At 38.7% G+C, this 19,501-nt stretch overlaps 4 protein-coding genes and 1 long non-coding RNA gene across 5 annotated transcripts; 4 read left to right on the top strand and 1 right to left on the bottom strand.

The window, feature by feature from the left end:
* Nucleotides 1-1,643: 1,643 nt before the first annotated feature.
* Nucleotides 1,644-2,483, top strand: LOC123472637. Its single transcript, XM_045174509.1, has one exon. The coding sequence runs from the start codon at nucleotides 1,644-1,646 to the stop codon at nucleotides 2,481-2,483; it is 840 nt and encodes a 279-aa protein (XP_045030444.1).
* A 551-nt stretch (nucleotides 2,484-3,034) lies between these two features.
* On the top strand, nucleotides 3,035-6,644 carry LOC123472636. Its single transcript, XM_045174508.1, has 3 exons — nucleotides 3,035-3,234; nucleotides 3,807-4,524; nucleotides 4,644-6,644. The coding sequence occupies exons 1-3, from the start codon at nucleotides 3,035-3,037 to the stop codon at nucleotides 6,642-6,644; spliced, it is 2,919 nt and encodes a 972-aa protein (XP_045030443.1).
* Nucleotides 6,645-11,803: 5,159 nt separating this feature from the next.
* LOC116923583 (V-type proton ATPase subunit G) lies at nucleotides 11,804-12,884 on the top strand. The gene is made up of 3 exons (XM_032930073.2): nucleotides 11,804-12,020; nucleotides 12,374-12,474; nucleotides 12,535-12,884. The coding sequence occupies exons 1-3, from the start codon at nucleotides 11,939-11,941 to the stop codon at nucleotides 12,703-12,705; spliced, it is 354 nt and encodes a 117-aa protein (XP_032785964.1). The 5' UTR covers nucleotides 11,804-11,938; the 3' UTR covers nucleotides 12,706-12,884.
* LOC116923607 lies at nucleotides 12,263-13,399 on the bottom strand. The gene is made up of 3 exons (XR_004394594.2): nucleotides 13,218-13,399; nucleotides 13,068-13,150; nucleotides 12,263-13,011 (listed from the first exon to the last, which is right to left on the bottom strand). It is a non-coding gene; the product is annotated as an uncharacterized LOC116923607 (long non-coding RNA).
* A 629-nt stretch (nucleotides 13,400-14,028) lies between these two features.
* Nucleotides 14,029-18,818, top strand: LOC116923533 (cubilin). The gene is made up of 9 exons (XM_032930029.2): nucleotides 14,029-14,260; nucleotides 14,624-15,127; nucleotides 15,254-15,773; nucleotides 15,862-16,004; nucleotides 16,117-16,379; nucleotides 17,015-17,255; nucleotides 17,552-17,694; nucleotides 18,086-18,212; nucleotides 18,278-18,818. The coding sequence occupies exons 1-9, from the start codon at nucleotides 14,167-14,169 to the stop codon at nucleotides 18,523-18,525; spliced, it is 2,283 nt and encodes a 760-aa protein (XP_032785920.2). The 5' UTR covers nucleotides 14,029-14,166; the 3' UTR covers nucleotides 18,526-18,818.
* Nucleotides 18,819-19,501: the final 683 nt, after the last annotated feature.

The following is a 19,501-nucleotide window of genomic DNA, read 5'->3' as shown; positions in this document are numbered from 1 at the left end:
TGACGAGCTAAGACAACACTTGAAGGAGAAAGGGCTGTCGAACCAAGTCGTCGGCCTACTCTCCCCAGCGTTGGACGGACAACAAAAGGTGCTAGGAATCCGGTGGGACACCGGATCCGACTCCTTTCAATTCGACCCAACAGCTATAATTCAAGCAGTAGAGGAAGTAGGAACCGAGATCACAAAAAGGAAAATTCTTAGCATCTCGGCAAGGATTTTCGATCCAATCGGATTTTTAGCACCTACTGTCCTTCTATTAAAAATTATTTACCAGAAACTTTGGGAAAAGGAGATAGGTTGGGACCAAACTGCTCCAGCCGAAATTCAGAAATCGTGGAAGCTGGTGATGACGAGCCTAATCGATTTCACCCAATTGAAAATTCCACGCTGGATCGGATTGTCAGAAATGATCATCTCCCATGAACTTCACAGCAGCCATCACAGCTCCAACAACCACCATCGAATGGAATTTGGACAGAATATCTACTTGGAATCGACTAGTAAGAAGAACGGCATGGATTGCACGATTCCTAAGAAGGAGTCAAGGGATGTTAAGACCCCCTGGACAAGAATTTATGGAATCAAAAAAGGTATTCGAAAAGGTGATCCAAATTAACCGACTATCTAGAGAAGAATTGGATGAAGCGGAGCTGACTATTTATCGGCAGCTCCAACGGGAGCGATACCCCAAGGCATTTGAATCTCTGCAGCAGGACAACACAATCCAACCCAAGGAGAAAATCGCATTTCTTCGCCCAATCTGGGACCAAAAAGACAGACTCATCCGTGTACAAGGAAGAGTGTCACTTGCTTTAAGGGATCGAAATATCGAACCCCCAATTCTGCTTCCTGCAAAACATTTAGTAATCTCCTTTCTAATTACAGACAAACACGAGTCTTTACTACATGCAGGAGTAAAAGGAACACTATCGGAACTAAAAGAAAAGTTCTGGATAGTGAAGGGACGGCAGCAAGTAAAAACCGCTTGGTTCGCTTGTGTTGAATGCCAAAAACTAACGTCACCACCGTTCCAAGAACTAGCAGCCCCACTTCCGTTAAATCGACTCCGCCAGGCGCAAGCATTCCATATTACAGGAGTGGATTTCACTGGACATTTGATTTACAAACCAGCCCCATCCAGAAGGAAAGCGAAAGCCCTGACATCAGTCCAGGATCCGACTTCAACAGAAGATCTAAATAAAGAGCCAGCTGAGGAGCTTCTCGCAGAAGAAGACGCTCCAAATGAAGCTCCGCTCGCAGGCGAAGAAACGCCAACAGAAGAGGATATCGAAATCCAAGATATTCCACCGACAACGACTAAAGATAAGAAGACTAATCAGCTCAAAAGTTATGCTTGTCTTTTCACATGTGCTGTCACTCGTGCTATTCATCTGGAACTGATGCCGGACATGACCGCACGCTCCTTTCTATTTGCCCTCCGCAAATTTGCGGCTAGACGAGGACCGATATAGGTACTGTACATCGGTGATGTATTCCGACAACGCATAAACTTTCCGATATGTCCACCGACATTTAAAACTATCAACTCCGATCCGACTGTCCAGGATTATCTTGTTGCCAGGAAGACTCTCTGGATATATTCCGCCAGCCTAGCCCCCTGGTGGGGCGGGTTCTGGGAACGAATGGTGAGGAGCGTCAAGGATCTGCTTCGACGTTCCAACGGTCGAGCTTGTCTGGACTACATGGAATTGGAAGCAAGCTTAATTGAGATAGAAAGGGTGATTAACGCACGCCCGCTCAGCTATATCGGAGAAGGAGCCGATGATCCGCTTCCAATCACTCCTAACCAATTCCTCAACAATCGACGTTCTACTCGCGCGGACCCGGAGCCAGCTACTAATTTAATAGCTCCTACCTCAACTAGCACCAAGTTGTTAGAAATGGATAAGCTCAGAAGAAAATACGTCGTCGATATCTGCTCCCGATTTGTTGACGACTATTTACGTCAACTGGACAACTTTCACTCCAAGGGGAAGTCCGGAAGAAAAATCCGCCAAGGAGAAATCGTCGTAATCCACGACGAAAACTCCAAACGTTTAATGTGGTCGATAGGAGTAGTTAAGGAATTAATACCTAGGCGTGACGGACTTATTCGTTCCGTGATGCTTAAAATTCCCAACGGGAACATCATTAATCGAGCAATTCAGTCCCTTCGACCCACAGAACTAAGAGAAGATCGAGATGAGGACATCGAGATTGAAAATCCGGAGCCGACCCAGGAGCCTGATGATGATCCATCTCCACTCTTCCTAACATCGGAAATTGAGCCAGCGGTCAGAAATGCGGTGCCGGCCTTCGGAGAGACGGACAACGTCGTCGGAGAAGTCGAGCCAGATGCTACGGGCTCTAGTGGGGAGTATGTTGGGAATATAATCGCCCAACAGACGACAACAACCCGATCCGGCCGCCGGACGACTGCACCCGCGCATTTGCGCGACTATTGTCTCAGGGGCAAAAGATAGGTGGCCCCAAAACCCCATTGTTTCCCCTCCTTTAATTGTTACACCCCCACTAAGTGACTATAAATCTATCAGTGTAAAACGAATAGACGGTTGGAACAGACACAGTTCTTAGTGTCAATTTAATTACTCAACCTAAACTGTAAGTACGGTACGACACGCCGCCAAAAGTATTTACAAAGTTAACACAAATTTTGGAAACGCAGTCATTACTTTTTATTTCAAGAAGAAAATTATGAATTAATCTTCATTCCAATAAATTTATCATGTTATTTTCTCAAGTTTATGGAACACAGTAACTATACTTCATCTAAAAAAAATTAAAATTGGACTGCGTTCCTATAAACTTTAGAGACCCTTCCTTTTTCATTAGCTTAGATAATAGCATCATTCATTTAGATTTAAGATTATTAATTGAACTTTATTCTTAAAAACTAAAAAATTTTTTCCTTTTGTACACTTATAAATTATACTGAAATAATTATTATAATACTATGTATAATGTGTATTATAATATATGTATGTGTATATAATGTAGTGTAATACAAAAACCAATGTGTGATCCAATGACCTATCCACTCCTATTTCCCAATGGAGATAATGGCGGGGATCAAAACATGATTCACAGTAACCCAGCTATTTCAAACCACTGCCAAACTAATGAAGACAATAGCGGAAAAGAAGACATGACTGATCGTGAAGCTCAAGTTGTAAGGGATGCTGCAGAAGATACTGGACTAGACGTTGTAGAACCGTAACTGGAACCGGAAGATTCCCTTGATATAGACCCTGATGCACCTGTACTCAGAAGAAGTAATCGTCGGTCAAGAATTACACAATGCGAGTACTATAGTAGTAGAATGTCGATTCGTGGATACTTCAATGCTGCTTTATATGGTGGTCCTCTCACACAGTTGTCTCGTACGTTAAAGTTGAAGCTTATCGAGTGAAGTATCTTCAGACTCATCAGGAAGATCTACATGTCGCACAGTACAATGGACTTATCGATTATTTGAATACTCGAGCTGAAAGTGAGAAAATGACAGTCGGAACATCGGTTATTTTACCATCATCTTTCATTGGAAGTCCAAGAGCCATGAAACAAGGGTACCAAGATGCGATGGCTATTTGCGGAAAATTTGGAAAGCCGTCTTTTTTCCTTACTTTTACATGTAACCCGAAATGGCCAGAGATCACCGACAGCATTGAAGCTTATCAAATTCCATCTAATAGGCCAGATATTGTTTCAAGAGTTTATCAATTGAAACTAAAAGAACTAATAAAGGACATTCAAGAACGTCAAATTTTTGGGATTATTGTTGCAAGGATTCATGTCATTGAATTCCAAAAGCATGGTCTTCCCCATGTCCATCTACTAATGTGGGTAGATGCCAGTGACGTTCCAATGACTGAAGACGATATAGACAAGACAATTTGTGCTGAGATTCCGGATCCAGTTAAAAGCCCAAGACTTCACAAGATTGTAATGAGCAACATGATTCACGGTCCATGCGGAAAAGACATTAATCGCAATTCTCCTTGCATGGATGGTGACATTTGCACAAAATCTTTTCCGAAACCGTTTGCGGAAGTAACGGTTATCAACGGAAATGGATATCCTACTTATCGGAGGAGAAATACCGGTTGCAGCTACTCGCTAAACAACAGCAGCAGCAGTCATCGAGTGGATAATAGCTGGGTCGTCCCTTACAACTCTTACCTTTCACTAAAGTTCAACTCACACATCAATCTTGAGTTTTGCGCGTCCATTACCAGCATTAAGTATATTTTCAAGTACATATACAAAGGACATGATTGCGCAAATATTCAGATAAGCAGAGGAGAAAATCAAGAAGGTCAACAACGCATTGTATGGGACGAAATAACTACTTTCTTAGACACGAGATATGTCAGTGCCCCTGAAGCCTCTTGGAGAATTTTCAAGTATCCACTTTCTTACCGTTCACACGCTGTTATTCGACTTGCTATCCATCTTCCTCAAGAACAATCGGGTTTTTTTCATCCAGGAATGGAAGAGCAAGCAGTAATGAATTCTGCCTCACAATTAACTACTTTAACGGCTTGGTTAAATTAAATTCCACTCATCCGCCAGCTAGGTCTTACTTTTATCGTGAGATTCCTTATCATTTTTGGTTTGACAAGACCGCCCGGAAATGGAAACCGAGAAAAAAGAGGATTAACGTCATTGGCCGCATTTATTCCGTTACCGTCAAGCAAGTCGAAAGACACAGTCTACGATTGCTTCTTATCAATGTACCTGGTGCAACCAGCTTCGAATATTTGAGGACAGTCAACGGGATCCTACATCCAGCATTCAAAGAAGCTGCCATAGCAAGAAACCTTTTGGCAGATGATAGCGTTTGGGAACGCGTGATGGCGGAAGCAATCGAATTTGAAATGCCCGTCCAATTAAGACAATTGTTTGTCAACATTTGCGTTCATTGCTCTCCAACAAACGCTCGGGTACTGTTAGACAAGAACCTTTCATATCTCATGGAAGATTATACGAGACGTGGTCATGAAGATGAAATTGCGAAAAACCTTGCGCTGAAATGTATTCAAGATATGTTGAGGCAAAGGGGTCACAATCTTGAAGAATTTCAATTGGAAGTTCCTGATTTTCAAATGATTCATCGACTGATTGAAGATGGAGAAGATGAAAGCTTGGACGAAATGCGTGCTCAAAAGAGGAGAAGAGGAGAACTAATGGTTGCTCAGCTGAACGTGGAACAGCAAGCAATCTTTGACCGTGTCATGACGTCAGTCAATGATAACGTTTGTTCTTCTACAAATCATCAGTATTTTTTGGATGGACCAGGTGGTACTGGAAAAACATTTCTCTACAATACACTCATTAATGTGCTTGAAGGACAAGGAAAATCGGTTATTGCTGTGGCTTCAACTGGAATCGCTTCAATTCTGCTGTGTAATGGGAGTACTTACCATTCTCGCTTCAAAATCTATCCTCCCATCGCGGAAACAACAACAACAAAAATAGAAGAGCACCATATTGAAGCAAACAACATAAGGAAAGTCAGTCTGATTATCATTGACGAGGTCACTATGATGACGGTACATGCACTAGACGCAATCGATAAACTTTTAAAAAAGGTTACGAAAAAGTCAGTTGCTTTCGGTGGCAAAATTCTGTTGTTGGGAGGATATGTTTGTCAGTGCCTTCCTGTCATTAAACACGGAAACAGGGTAAAAGTCGTTGAATCTACCATTAAAAGCAGCGGGACTTGGAGTGAAATTTTTAAGTTCCGTTTGACTCGGAATATGCGAACTGCGGACGATAGCCTCGAATTTGCTAACTGGCTCATTGAACTTGGAAATTCAGCTCATTCAAGAACTGCAGGTCTGGGACCAGATGCGATAGAGATACCTCAGGACTTTATTCTTAATGAACATTCAGAAGAGTCATTGGTGTATCATGTTTTTGGAAACCCCGAAAATCTACTGCATTCAGAAACAGAAGAACAAATTAGCAATCGGGCTATTTTGTGTCCTAAAAACGACGACTGCTTAAAGATCAACAATTACATCATAAGACAGATGCCAGGACACCGACGAAGGTATGCCAGCATGAACTCAATTGATTCGGAAGACCCAGAGGAAATTGCAAACTTCCCAACCGAGTTTCTTGACACCTTAAAGGTATCAGGGATACCACCGCACATTTTGGAACTAAAAGTGGGTGCCATAATCATCCTTCTTAAAAACATCGATTCGCGTCAAGGGCTGTGCAATGGAACGCGTTTGATAATCAAAAGTCTAACGGACAACCTCATTCATGCAACCATAGCAGCAGGAAAAAATAAAGGTCACAATGTCTTCATCCCCCGAATGAATATGTCCCCCAGTGACTGCGATCTTCCGTTCAAGCTCATAAGAAACCAATTCCCTGTGCTTTTAGCTTTTGCTATTACCATCAATAAGTCACAAGGAAAGACGTTCGACAAAGTTGGTATCCATCTTCCTGAACCAGTATTCAGCCACGGACAATTATATGTAGCATTTTCCCGTGCCACTTCTCGCGCAGGAGTAAAGGTCCAATGGATGGTAGGACCAAAGCAGGGGAAAATGCTAAAAGACGAAAGGGTTTTTACACAAAATATTGTGTTTAAAGAAGCTTTGTCTTAAAGTTATCATAACAACATTTTAACTTTATGACATAAACGAGGAACTAAGTTCCGCCTCAGTCTACGGACTAAAAAGGAGCACGGGCATGGCCTAGGGGGCATTTCCCGACGGCGCTCAACCGTGAATACTCTTTTTTTAAATTATAAACAAATTAAAAGATAGCAACTAAATTATTATCTATTATAAGTTTTAGGATGAACGACCTCGATAAACTGAGATCCACCTGTTACCGGATGTAACTGGCTCTAAGATCAGGAAAAATTTTTTTCGTATATCGCGCCAGTACGTTCTGTTTTACGAGTGGTACGAGAAGCAGTGGCTACGAAATACGCTAGCGCTACCTATCCCCCGGCCCTGGACGGTCCCAAAGTTACTAGTTAAATACTAATTTATACCTCAAACTCACGCTTTCTCCCGTAAATCTCACGACTTAAAACTATAATTCTTCCTACCCCTCCGTGACTCATCCTAGTGGATGGGTACCCTTAAACCTCCCGAAAATTCGACTTAAGTGAGTTAACAGAACTGTCAACTCGAGTCGGGGGTGGCTTTTGCACGGAGCCTTCTTTTCCTATTGTTTTCTTTATTCAGCTCACGGCCGCATCTTTTCCATATAAAAGGCCGTGACTTTCCTCTCATAGCTCAGTTCCGTTAGCTCTGTCTAACTCGTTAATTCCTTTAGTTCCTCTTGAGCACCTTGCAGCTCCTGCCGAGCTCTGAGACCCAGTTTAAAGTACCAGTTTAGTTCAGTTAACTTAATTCGGTGAACCAGGTATTCCCTCTCCCATCGTTCAACTGTTCCCAATTGGTATGTCACACCTCATTTAACTTATGATTGTAGACTTAGACTTAGTAACCAATACATTTGCATTGTGGATCAGCCGTCTCCTTTTTATTTTTTTAAACCACTTTTAATTTAATTATTCCGTAAAGGGAAGAATGAGTAAATCCATGATCCCTTTACATTTGTCTACGGGAGGAAAATACATATCTAATTAGAGTTAAGGCAGTCAAACTTATTCTACTTTGACTTACCCTTTTGGTATTTCTGGAATCCTCTCATTCTGGAATCTTCTCGTTCAGTTAACGATGAGGATTTCAAAGAAAAAACATCAGGCACAGATTGGAAACTATTATTTTTCATCCTTTCCAATAACTGGTTTCTGGCAACCGCTACATAACATAAAGCAAGCTCCATTTGAAATACTTATAGTTTTATGAACAATTTTCTATTACCATTTTTCTCCTTCTCTTTCGGTTTTACCATCGTCCATTTACTTAATAAAACACCGGCAATCACAATACACCAGGGAACAAAGAAAGATACTTCGCAGCAACGTGTTCCTTTAACCAAAATACTTGCCGTTCGATAAATTTTTTTAGTTCACTCAAACTCATCTTTGCGATCAATTTTTCATTTGCTTTCAAATTACGCTATCTAGCGGTCAATAAAACAAGCATTTTTAATTTTTATGCCTAATTATTAAATTGTATATTAAATATTATATTGACAAAAGATAAATGAATAAATGAAAAGTAATATAATTATTATTAAAATTTTAAAAAAGGCTGTGACAGTTTGACTATGACTACTTAACGAGTAAAATTCTTGAAACAGTGCAGTAAGAAATGTTGAGTGCAAAATTGAGTTTGATTTGATGATTTCGATCAAAATTTTTTTTGTTTGATCGAGTATTGATCGATTGATAATTTTTTGAGTTTGAGTTTGATCGCGATCAAAAATTGATTTCGATCACGGCTAGTCTGGAATTTACACTAATTTTAATAAAAACCACACCATTGCTTAGTTCAATTCTATAATCTAAAATAAAAAAAAAATTATAAATGTTAAAAACATTGTATTTGATATAGACCAAGATCGGATGCTGAGTTGCCAAGGCTGAATTCCGACCTGCGGTATTTGTCCTCTCGGGCCCTATAGGAGGGAAATGAAAAATAATATATTTAATTAAGTTGTAGTTAGTTTTATTACAAAATCTTTTGGAATCGTGTACTATACCTCTGTGCTGATATAATACAAAAAATTTTACCTCCAAAAAAGCTGTTATTTTTCCAGGAAACTTTTTGAAAGGTACTTGTTTACAATGTACCGTAGCAGACGTAAAGTGATTGACTGTGACTAGTGACTGTAGTGTCAAACTGTTTTCGTTTTTTATGTCATGAGTAGTGTAGTTTGTGATGTCGGTAATGAGTTATTTGACACAATTAGTCTTTTTAAGTTATCTGATTATGCTAAAGGACTTATTCATAAGAAAACAGAAATTTACTTAGAAAAACGTCTGCTTCTTGTTCTACAGTTGTAATACGGGGAGGGGGGGGGGGTGTTGTGGAAAGGTAAACAAGTACCTTTCAAAAAGTTTCCTGGAAAAATAACAGCTTTTTTGGAGATAAAATTTTTTGTATTATATCAGCACAGAGGTATAGTACACGATTCCAAAAGATTTTGTAATAAAACTAACTACAACTTAATTAAATATATTATTTTCCATTTCCCGCCTATAGGGCCCGAGAGGACAAATACCGCAGGTCGGAATTCAGCCTTGGCAACTCAGCATCCGATCTTGGTCTATAACTGAAAAATAAAAAATAAACATTAAAGATTAACGATAAAAATTATCACAAGATCATGGAATGGAAGTTCATGGATGGAGTTTGTGTTGAGTAGAAAGGTGGTACATGCAGTTTGACTCACATCAGTTAATGGGAACAGGTCCGTTGATAACAACTCAAAGTATCCGTTTTGAGCGACTAACGTAAACGGATCTGTATCCAATGACGGGTGAAAACTGTGTTCTTCTTCTTCTTTGTATATTTTGGTGCCTCCCGTGTGGCGTTGTCAGTCCGGGAGCGGGTCGTCCTGAGTGAAAACTGTGTTTGCCATGTTCAATAACTGTCAACTTGGTCTCCGCGAGACGGTCTCGAAGGGTCGAGACCGTCACCCGTACATCCCAGTGGGACTATCCCGGCCCTCTGATTGGCTCTCTTCATCCTTACATCCTTCTATGTCTTTCTGCTTTCCGCTCCCACATTTTCCTGATGTACACAGTGTGGTTTTCCGTGGGGCTGCCGCTTTGATTTGTTTGTTTCTTTCGTGTATTTTTATTATTTACATTTATTGTTTGTTCTTTATTAAGTTTTACAAATACAATATTTTTACTTACATTAATTGTTTTTTTTTTTCATTTTATATAATAGATTGAATTAATTACCGGTGTGTTTTCTTAAATTAGTGTAAATTGTCATCCCATGGGCCTTGGGTTGGCGGTTCCAAAACCCGATCTTGTAATGATCGGGGAAACTATAAGTCCAAAACTTAAAAAACTTATAGGAATGGATATATCTGGATAAGATCTGTCCATTTCTGCAAAAATATTGCTTAAAAACTACTTATTGGAAGAGTAACTCGATTTGCAATTTTTCCGGTAGGTCGGTGCATTTAGCGGGTATCTTGTAATCCCCACCCCCGAATAATACTTAATATTTAAATAATTTTTTGCGGGAAAACTATAAGACCAAAATTAATAAATTTTACAGAAATGGATAGCTCTTGTAAGAGCTATCCATTTCTGTCAAATAGTTAAGACAATTTTCACAAACAAAAAAATTTTGGGCAAGAACTTTTTTGTAGTTTTTGCGCTCTAGAGATATACTCGATCCTATAGACTTAAGTAATAATTTTCATTGTTTTTGAAACTTTTTAGTGTATGAATATTTTTTCATAAATTATAGAGAAATAGATAGCCCTTATCAAGAGCTATCCATTTATATAAAAAAAATTAATTTTGGTTCTATAGTTTCCCCGAAAAAAATTATTTAAATTTCCCGTATTACTGGGAGATGAGGGTTAACTTAGAACCGCTAAACTGCACCGACCTACCTGAAAAATGCCCAAGCGGTTTACTTCTCCAATAAGGAAATTTTGAGCAATATTTTTACAGAAATGGATAGATCTTATCAAGATATATCCTTCCTATAATTGTTAAAACTTTTGGACTTATAGTTTTCCCGATTGTCCCAAAATCGGGTGTTGAAACCGTATTTCTCCAGCCCGCACCAACCCAGTTGCCCATGAGAGTTCATTCACAATAATTCTGATGGAACACACCGATGTTTAATTCATTCCTGTTTTATAAATTGAAAAGCGATTTAATAAAGGTATAAGTAGTGTAATAGTATAAATTAATAAATTAAAAATAAAAAACGAACAATAACGAAAAAATATTCAGACACAAAAAAGTAAAAAAAATTAATATTGTTACTTAAGTCTATTGGATCTAGTATATATATCTAGAGCGCAAAAACTACAAACAACGTCTTGTCCAAAATTTGTTTGTTTATGAAAATTATGTTAATTATTTTACAGAAATGGATAGCGCTTACTAAGAGCTATCCATTTCTGCAAAATTTATTAATTTTTTCCTTATAGTTTTCCCACAATAAATTATTGAAATATGACGTATTTTTATGAGGGGGGTTCCTTTGACCCGCTAAACCGCACCGACCTACCCGTAAAATGGCGAAGCGGTTTACTTTCCTAATTAGTACACCCTAAGCAAAATTTTTGCAGAATTGGATAGACCTTATCAAGATTTATCCATTCCTATAAGTATTAAAACTTTTTGACATATAGTTTTCCCGATTCTCCCAAAATCGGGTTTTGAACCTTTTTTCTCCGACCGCACCAACCCAATTGCCCGTGGATGACAATTCACAATAGTTATAATGAAAACACACCAATATTTAATTTATTCCTGTGCTATAAAATTTAAAACGATATAATGAAGATACAAATAGTTTATTAACAAAATAGTAAGTTAGAAACAATAAATATAAACATAAATAATCATAAATAAATAAACATGAAAAACAAACAAATGAAGGCGGTAGCCCGACTACTCCACACACGCCACAGCCCCACAGGCCACACACCACAAGCAGAAGGGGTGGAGGGGCTATAGGGTGAGGAGAGGGAGAGAGCCAATCAGAGGGCCGGGATAGTCCCACTGGGATGTACGGGTGACGGTCTCGACCCTTCGAGACCGTCTCGCGGAGACCAAGTTGATAACTGTGGCCAAAAAGAATCTGCGACATCTAGCGTCGCGAAGGCAGACGATGAATCAAAACGAACGATTTTACCAAATCCAGTCATATGACAGGAAGTCACGAGATTGTACGCTAGCCATCAAAGATTCGTGTCAGCCAAAGGAAGCAAGTTCATACTTTCCGTTCTTCTAAAATTTTCTACATTTACCTAGCTTCATTCTAGCATCAAAATGGCTAGTCAAACCCAAGGTATCCAACAACTATTAGCAGCCGAAAAGAAGGCTGCAGATAAAGTTGCCGAAGCCAGGAAAAGTAAGTACATTTACGAGCCGTCATTTTTCGTAATTCCAAAAAAATAAAAAACGGAAGAAAGAAAAATGTTGATGGTTTCTATTTAATAGTAACCATGAAGTTGTTGCTGTGTTTATTTTCCAATGTTTGCTAATGAGAACTTTTCTTGCCTTCCGTCATGAGTTCATTTTAAAGAATTTATTTTAAATGATTACAAACAATTGAAATCAATTGTCTAATTACATTATTGAATGGTCAATAAATAGGTTTTTGTTCCATGTGTATTTCACACAAAGTAAATCAGCACTGGTGGATTTTCTACAAAACACTCCCACCATAGCTTAATTTCTTGGTATTTTTCAATTTGATATTAGGGAAAGCACGCAGACTCAAACAAGCCAAAGAAGAAGCTCAATCAGAAATTGAAGCCTATCGCCTAGAAAGAGAAAAGCAGTTCAAGGACTTTGAATCAAAGGTACATGGAATATAATATTATGTATAGAAATTTGCCAACCGTCAAAGTTTTGTAATACAGCATTTGGGATCTCGTGATGATGTGGCAGCCAAGATTGACAAAGATATGAAAATGAAGCTGGACATTATCAATCGATGCATGGCATCCAACAAAGAACTTGTAATTCAGCAGATTATGAGTTATGTGTATGAGATTAAGCCAGCTATCCACAAGAACATCCGTGTAGATTAAATGTGCATTCCAAATGGGCAGAAGGGGAACTATCATAGTTAGCTCTGCAGACTTGCAGAACACGTTTAGCATGTTTGTTTGGTAAATGTTATGATTACTTTAAAAAGAAATTTGTTTACTTGTATGTTCAGTCTTCAAATATTGATAAAATAAACATAGTAATCATAAGAATGAAAAAATCTATAGAAACAGTTACCTGACGTTGACAGAAGTAGATAGCGAGGAGACCCAAAAAGCCAAAAAATCATCTTGAAGCTCCACAGAAATGGAGGAGGCCTTCATCCCCAGAGCCAAAGCATTAGCATACTGAATTCACCAATTTGGTAGTTACTGGATATGAAAACTTCTAGACTATTTTATACCTCATGATTCACATTTTAAGGCGTTAGCAGGGAAAAAAGGACGCTCAATTTTTTTGTATTGCCTTGCTTGGTTATTATATGGACTTTTTGAGAAAAACAGCATCATAGATCGTTATGTAGATATTAAGCAAGAAAATACGAAACACTTACAGTATATAATAATCATCAACTGAGAAAATCCAATTTATCTGGCCTAGGATGGTAATTCCTACATGCAGCAGAGCAATGAAATTCTAAACTGAAATTCAAATGGTTGCTATCATGAAAATTGGTTGAGGTAGGCCCACCATTTGTTCAGGGTGATTGAACAATGGTGTTAAGAAAACTGCTTTTTCTGACTAGCATGACGGGTTTAACAAACTAATGAGCATTTGTTGATTTTATGGTGGAGAAAGTTCAAAAAGAAGAAATTGTGATTTAGTAATGCTTTCAAAAATCTAATTCTTCTTACTTGCTGCTATGAATATGAAAGAGTGCATACGAGATTACGAGTTCATCATTAAGCCGTAGTGTGCATAGCGTGTGGCATATCACATATTTTTTTGCGCAAAAACATTGCTTTCTTAGCAAGTGTTAAGTAAGCTGAAAATAAGTCATTACCTGTGCGCTCCGGCCTCCGGGTCAGCATTCCTGTGTATTTTCCTACTAACGGTTATAAATCGTTTCGAGAAATCAGTTTCCGGTCTCAACCTGCATTTCACGCAACTAGGATTTTTAGTAATACTTACTTTTACTTTATAGTCGACTAAGTGAGAGCGTCACTATTTGCCACGAAATCATCAGAATGTGAACGCGCTGTAGGTCAATAGGTCACATCTACGTGAATGTTTAAACATACGCTTCCCGAAAAACGCCGACACCCACAGAGTATACCGCTTCAAACATCCGCTTTGAATTACCAAAATAAATAACGTTCGGTCCGGAACCGCTTTCTCGACAAAGGTTAAACGCAGATTATTATGCCTGTGCGACTCAGTGGTGTCTAACTAAGTCGAAGAAACTGCTGCTTTGCGAAGGAATAACAGCTCGTTCCGGTTTCTTTCATATACGATCTGTTCTCTGAAAGATTTCACAGTCTTGACCCAACAGTGACACAACTATGCAAGCAATGTTTTTGTACTCTCAACAGCAGTTATGTTTTTGGATTTTCTTCGTACTACCACATAGTCTCACAGGGTTCCAACCTGTTAAAGGTAAAAATTTTAAACACGCAATCGTTTTTATCTCTTCAGTTCTAAAATGTATAGTGCTAGCATTCGTTCGAAAATTCATTTGCCATGTTTTCGAATAATATGACCGCGTTTTGGAATCGTCTGGTAATTGTTAATTCACGTGACAATTAGGAAAGATTTTAAGCATTCGTGTCAACTACTCGTGAAAATCGTGAAAATATTGGAATTTCAGGGGCCCTTGCATGATAATGCTAAGTCAAGTTTGGGGCGAAAAGGAATATTCTCGATATTTGTTCCGTCATTTTCTGTAATATAGGACAAGAATCGGAACCACAAAAAAACAATTTACAGACAAACTATACGGTATTTTTTTTAACCCATCAGTTGGTCACCCTATCCTCGAAGTAAAATGGAGCTACGACAAAAATAACACGGTGGAACATGTTGGAGTAGGTCAGACGTTCATCCCGCTTACGTCAGAGCTGCACATGGAATGGGATCACTCCTTCCACAATGACCCCCTAAGACCTAATCAACGTAAAACTTATCCTTCAAAAAATATGAAAAAAATCGATTTTAATCTGCCTAAATCCAACGAGCCAACAAACCAAAATTTCCTGCATCCCCGTCTATCGAACTTCAACGTGCGGCCACAAGTTTCGTGTAACGTGGTCATCCAAAACCTGTTGTTTTACTTGCACAGCCCATTGTATCCACAGCATTACCCTGAAAATATCCACTGCTTGTATGTCTTCAAGAAGGCATTCAATGTTTGCTCATTAGAATTTGAAATTCGTGATTTTTACTTGGAGCCAACGGTGGATTGCTCCAAGGATTGGCTTCGTATCGGTGATCGAAGATATTGCGGTTTTCACCGTCCTCGCAAATGTAAGATAAGTAGAGTTAAGTTAAGTAGCATTATATTTTGCTTTTGAATTACCAGAATAATCGACAGTGCAAACCATCGTACAAAGAATTAAAATTGAACAGTAATTTATGCACACAAATTTCCAGTGTTCGTCGCCGCAAACAAGCTCCAGGGCCAAGATGTTACAATCGAGTTTCGCTCAGACTCCGTTTATCAATTTCGTGGATTTTACATTATTGGACGACAAATTCCTTGTCAACTGAACTCATTCTATAATCCTAGTTTCTTGAAAACGTCTGAGCAGCGCCCATTTCGACCTCACGTATCCTTCACGGTGCCTTTTCCGGTTTCTTACCCTGCGCGGCCAACTACCACCGCTTCATCTTTAGTTTTTAAACATCCTGGAGTCAACTCCGCTCCTTCTTTAATATCACCACAACATAAAATTCCTCCAAAGTACCCTACACCCAGGCCTTATCCTCCATATTTCCCACCAACTTATACATCTGAATCACCTATAACCCACCCGACACCAACGCAAACATTTCCTCCATTGACCACACCTTCTTTCACGTATTGCGACGTGAGATTCAACACCCCTGAAGGCGAGTTTCAATCGATGAACTACCCACAAAACTATGGACCTAACCTTTCTTGTGAGATCAGGTATTCTGGAATTGTATCGCAAATAAACAGGATTAAACATGAAATTCTAAAAACTGATCCTTTGCAATAACTAAACGACGCGACAAAGATTCTTCCCCGCGAACGAAAGCTTCTGCGTACTTGAATTATATTTTCAGGATTTCCTGTTAGAGCAGAGCAAAGGATGTTGGAAAGACGCTCTAATCATTGGTGGCAACCGATACTGTAGTTCTTCTTTGATCGATCAAAGACGTGAGTTTTTTTGTTTTTTTGTCTTTGCTTCTTCCATTATTATTTTATTATTTTTGCTAAGAGTGACACGATGCTTTCAAACGTTTTAATGCAACGTATTTTCCCATTATAGTAAGGATTTCTTTTGTTTCGCGATCGTCCATCAGTCTGCAGTTTGTTACCGATGCGACGGGAACTAACAGGGGTTTTAAATTCCGTTTTCGAATGCTACCCTGCGAAGGTTTTTCGACCACTCTGTCACCGAACACAACACCACCCGGGGTCACTTGTGATCGTGTGTTCAGCGATCGAGAGAACACCATCACAAGCGTCAACTATCCGTTGCCTTACTTGAAGAATCTCGATTGCATCTACACGATTGAAAAATGGTCACCGGTAAGCACTGCTTTACAACATCCTCTTTTGAAAGTATAGGTTACCGCCTATTAAAATATTACCTTTAGCATCACCATGCGGTGCACTTGTTGATCTCTCTTGCAAGCACTGAGTTTAATTCGGTTTAATTAGTTCAGCCGGTCATCGTTTTCGTAGGGGCGACAGTTTAGGCCACTACCTTACATGGGAAAGAGTCGTCCTATAGGAGTAAGGACTTTAGTCCTAACACGATAAGAAAAATGAACAAAAAAAAAAAACGGCTGTTCTCACGGTAGTAGCTGAAGCGAGCGTGGTGACATGTGACATCAGTAAGATAGTACCGCTACGGCAAGATTTTTTCTGTTTTAAGGTATTGGGTATTAACGGAAAATGGGTAATTCATTGCACATAATTGTCTTACGTAATTAACGGACGGCTCCTTATTGCCAGTTTGTCTGACTTTCACAACGGTATTCTTGACTACTTCACTGCCTCCTGTTATTATTCATGAATTTTTAGTTTCAAATATTATAAAGCATTATAATGTACGTATAACCGTAATTTTTACTTGAACTATAACAAATTTCATTTCAAATCAAAGTTTCGTTTACTTCATTTCATTTGATTTGATTTAATTTAATTTGATTTGTGTACAGATTGTTGATGAATTGGAAATTGATTTCGCGGCCTTTGATTTGCAAAACGGGACAAACTGCATCTACGATTATCTGGAAATCGAAGGAAGAAGATACTGTGGTGTTCAGACAGGTTTACGATTTCGAGTGCCATTTTCAAATGATAACCCATTTGAGATTCTCTTCCATTCTGATGGAGCCGTTCAACAGACAGGCTTTAACATAAGCATAATACAACTGGATCGACAGGCGACTTCTGCACGTAAGCTGAATTTCTTTATAATCTGTGCTACAGTCATCCAATAAATTGACGAGCTGTTCGAAGCATTTCATTTCTATATAACGTCAAATTTACAAAAAAATGAAACATCGGTAATTTTGGTTTGTACGAGATTTTTAAAATGCTAATTTACTGAATTGAAGAAAAGCAGTATGATTAATGGCTAACATTTTACAAACGCCACGTGTATTTTTCGAATGTTCGAGAGTACGTGATGATATTTGAAAATCGCTTACCGGATAAATATGTCTATTTTCACATGAAATTTGGGTGTTCAGCTCTTCCCACTACACCCCCACCAGTTTCTTTCTGCCGTACTGAAACGTTTAGTGAATCCAGCTTCCTCATAATTTCTCCGCAATTCCCTCGGCGTTATGACCCTGGCCAGGACTGCAGTTACAGTATCATCCGAAGATCAAAGGTGTACACAAAAAAAAAGTTATTCCGTAAAGCTAGAACAGTGATTAACTTTCGTGATGGTATTACGGGCTTCCGGCTATTAGTGGCATTACTAGTACCTAGTTTTGACAAATACGAATCAGTGCGGCTGATATCTTTCATTTAACTATTTCCATTACAGCCGCTTTTGTTACGGCTGACTAAAATGGGCCATACTTTTAAAATAAAAGTGGCAATAACTGGGAGATTACACGAAGGGAAACACCGCGGTAATTTCTCTTTGTCAAAACTAGGTAGTAAAACCATAACTAGACTGCCACCAATAGTTCCGTCCACTTAAAAATTCCCCAAAAAATTCATTTTATTAGATAGATAAATTTAATAACGGGTAATTAAAATAAGTATATTTTCAGGACGTCTGTGAATTGCAGCTGAAGTTCGTTTTCTTCGACTTACCTGAAACTGTTTATACCGATTGTCGAGGGGACTATTTGGAAATAAACAACATTCGGTACTGTGGAGTTCTATCTGGCCAAACGAGTATATACTACCTTTTGAACAAGGCGGGTGTTCATCTATTGCAATTAATTAACTATTCTAAATAGGAAATGTTCCTTTCGATAGCTTTCATGTTGACATCCGATTTCATTCCGATTTGATCGACAACGATGCTGAAGGGTTTTCAATTCACGTTGTACAGCTTACTGACTGCACTGTGACTTCGCTGGAAACAACTCCGCTTCCGTCCAGAATTGAAGAATCGCGTTGTGAAATATCATTCTTACCTGACCAAGGGAGCAATTCAACTGATGTGCAAGCAAGAAATAATTCTGGATGCACTTACACGTCATAAATGAGAAACGAGGCAAGAATTCCACAAATTTATAGTTTTTCCGACATCCAAATATACCGAAAAATTTATTTGCCAATCAGCAGTAGCTGGTTATTGTCAAACGGACTGTAGTATATTCGTATCATATTTCCTTACCCTTACTTCCCGAAGTTTAAAAAAATTACACAAGAAAGTAGCTAAAAATGTTAAAAGGGATGTAGACATTGACAAAATAAATTACAACAAATTATTTTTTACGAAGTGAATGTGTGAAGTGTGAAACGGAAAACATAATAAAATTTCAGTGTTTACAACCAAATATTATTTCAGTTGTTAACACAAAAATATAGGAGAAACAGTTCGACCTATATTAGGTGTTGATTTTGTTGCACTCAACTCTTTTTGGAAGTGGAAAATTAAACGGAAAAAGGAATGGCACCATGGCAAAGTCCATTCGGCCAACTGATAGAATTTTCCGTTTTTCAATGTGTGAACATGATGGATCTAGCTCTTTAGGCCCATTTTTGCGCAAAAAATTCAGCTAAAGTGAATTTTAGTATTTAAAAAAAGTCCATTTTTGCGTGAATCTGGAAGACCAAAACGTTTGACTTGGTCCCATTTGCATTGTTTGAAATGCAGTACGGTATATGTATTTTTTAATGTTTTATTTGTTCCATAAACTCTGATTTATGTTCCATCACATAGATAATGTTCAGCCAAAATCAGGAGTGCATTAAATGGTGAATTTGTAGGGGAGTTACCCAGATTGAATCGGGACAATCAGTTGATTTGTCTTTGGAAAGCGACCACAGCTTTCTTGGGATATCAAGAAATCTATTCGGACATGGTTATCATGCAAGATCAACTACGTGTTGTTCGTCAAGAACATGATGAGTATTTGAACAACAGAGAAACAATCTTATAGATCAGAAAAATCAATCAATGCAGGATTGTGTCATGGAAAAAGAGCGGAAAGTTGCTAAACCTGCAAAGTCTG

Source organism: Daphnia magna, linkage group LG5, assembly GCF_020631705.1.
Source record: "Daphnia magna isolate NIES linkage group LG5, ASM2063170v1.1, whole genome shotgun sequence".
In the NCBI taxonomy this organism is placed as follows: Eukaryota; Metazoa; Arthropoda; class Branchiopoda; order Diplostraca; family Daphniidae; genus Daphnia; species Daphnia magna.
This window is presented reverse-complemented; position numbering and strand designations above follow the sequence as displayed.

What these genes read in the sequence shown, in the direction of transcription:
- LOC116923533 (XM_032930029.2), top strand. Translation starts at nt 14,167, where the DNA reads ATGCAAGCAATGTTTTTGTACTCTCAACAGCAGTTATGTTTTTGGATT. An exon ending in TTTTCACCGTCCTCGCAAAT is followed by an intron (nt 15,128 to 15,253) that starts GTAAGATAAGTA and finishes ACAAATTTCCAG; the next exon opens with TGTTCGTCGCCGCAAACAAG. An exon ending in CGATTGAAAAATGGTCACCG is followed by an intron (nt 16,380 to 17,014) that starts GTAAGCACTGCT and finishes ATTTGTGTACAG; the next exon opens with ATTGTTGATGAATTGGAAAT.
- LOC116923583 (XM_032930073.2), top strand. Translation starts at nt 11,939, where the DNA reads ATGGCTAGTCAAACCCAAGGTATCCAACAACTATTAGCAGCCGAAAAG. An exon ending in AGTTGCCGAAGCCAGGAAAA is followed by an intron (nt 12,021 to 12,373) that starts GTAAGTACATTT and finishes ATTTGATATTAG; the next exon opens with GGAAAGCACGCAGACTCAAA. An exon ending in TCAAGGACTTTGAATCAAAG is followed by an intron (nt 12,475 to 12,534) that starts GTACATGGAATA and finishes TTTGTAATACAG; the next exon opens with CATTTGGGATCTCGTGATGA.
- LOC123472637 (XM_045174509.1), top strand. Translation starts at nt 1,644, where the DNA reads ATGGTGAGGAGCGTCAAGGATCTGCTTCGACGTTCCAACGGTCGAGCT.
- LOC123472636 (XM_045174508.1), top strand. Translation starts at nt 3,035, where the DNA reads ATGTGTGATCCAATGACCTATCCACTCCTATTTCCCAATGGAGATAAT. An exon ending in GGACTAGACGTTGTAGAACC is followed by an intron (nt 3,235 to 3,806) that starts GTAACTGGAACC and finishes TATTGTTGCAAG; the next exon opens with GATTCATGTCATTGAATTCC. An exon ending in CAGGAATGGAAGAGCAAGCA is followed by an intron (nt 4,525 to 4,643) that starts GTAATGAATTCT and finishes TGGTTTGACAAG; the next exon opens with ACCGCCCGGAAATGGAAACC.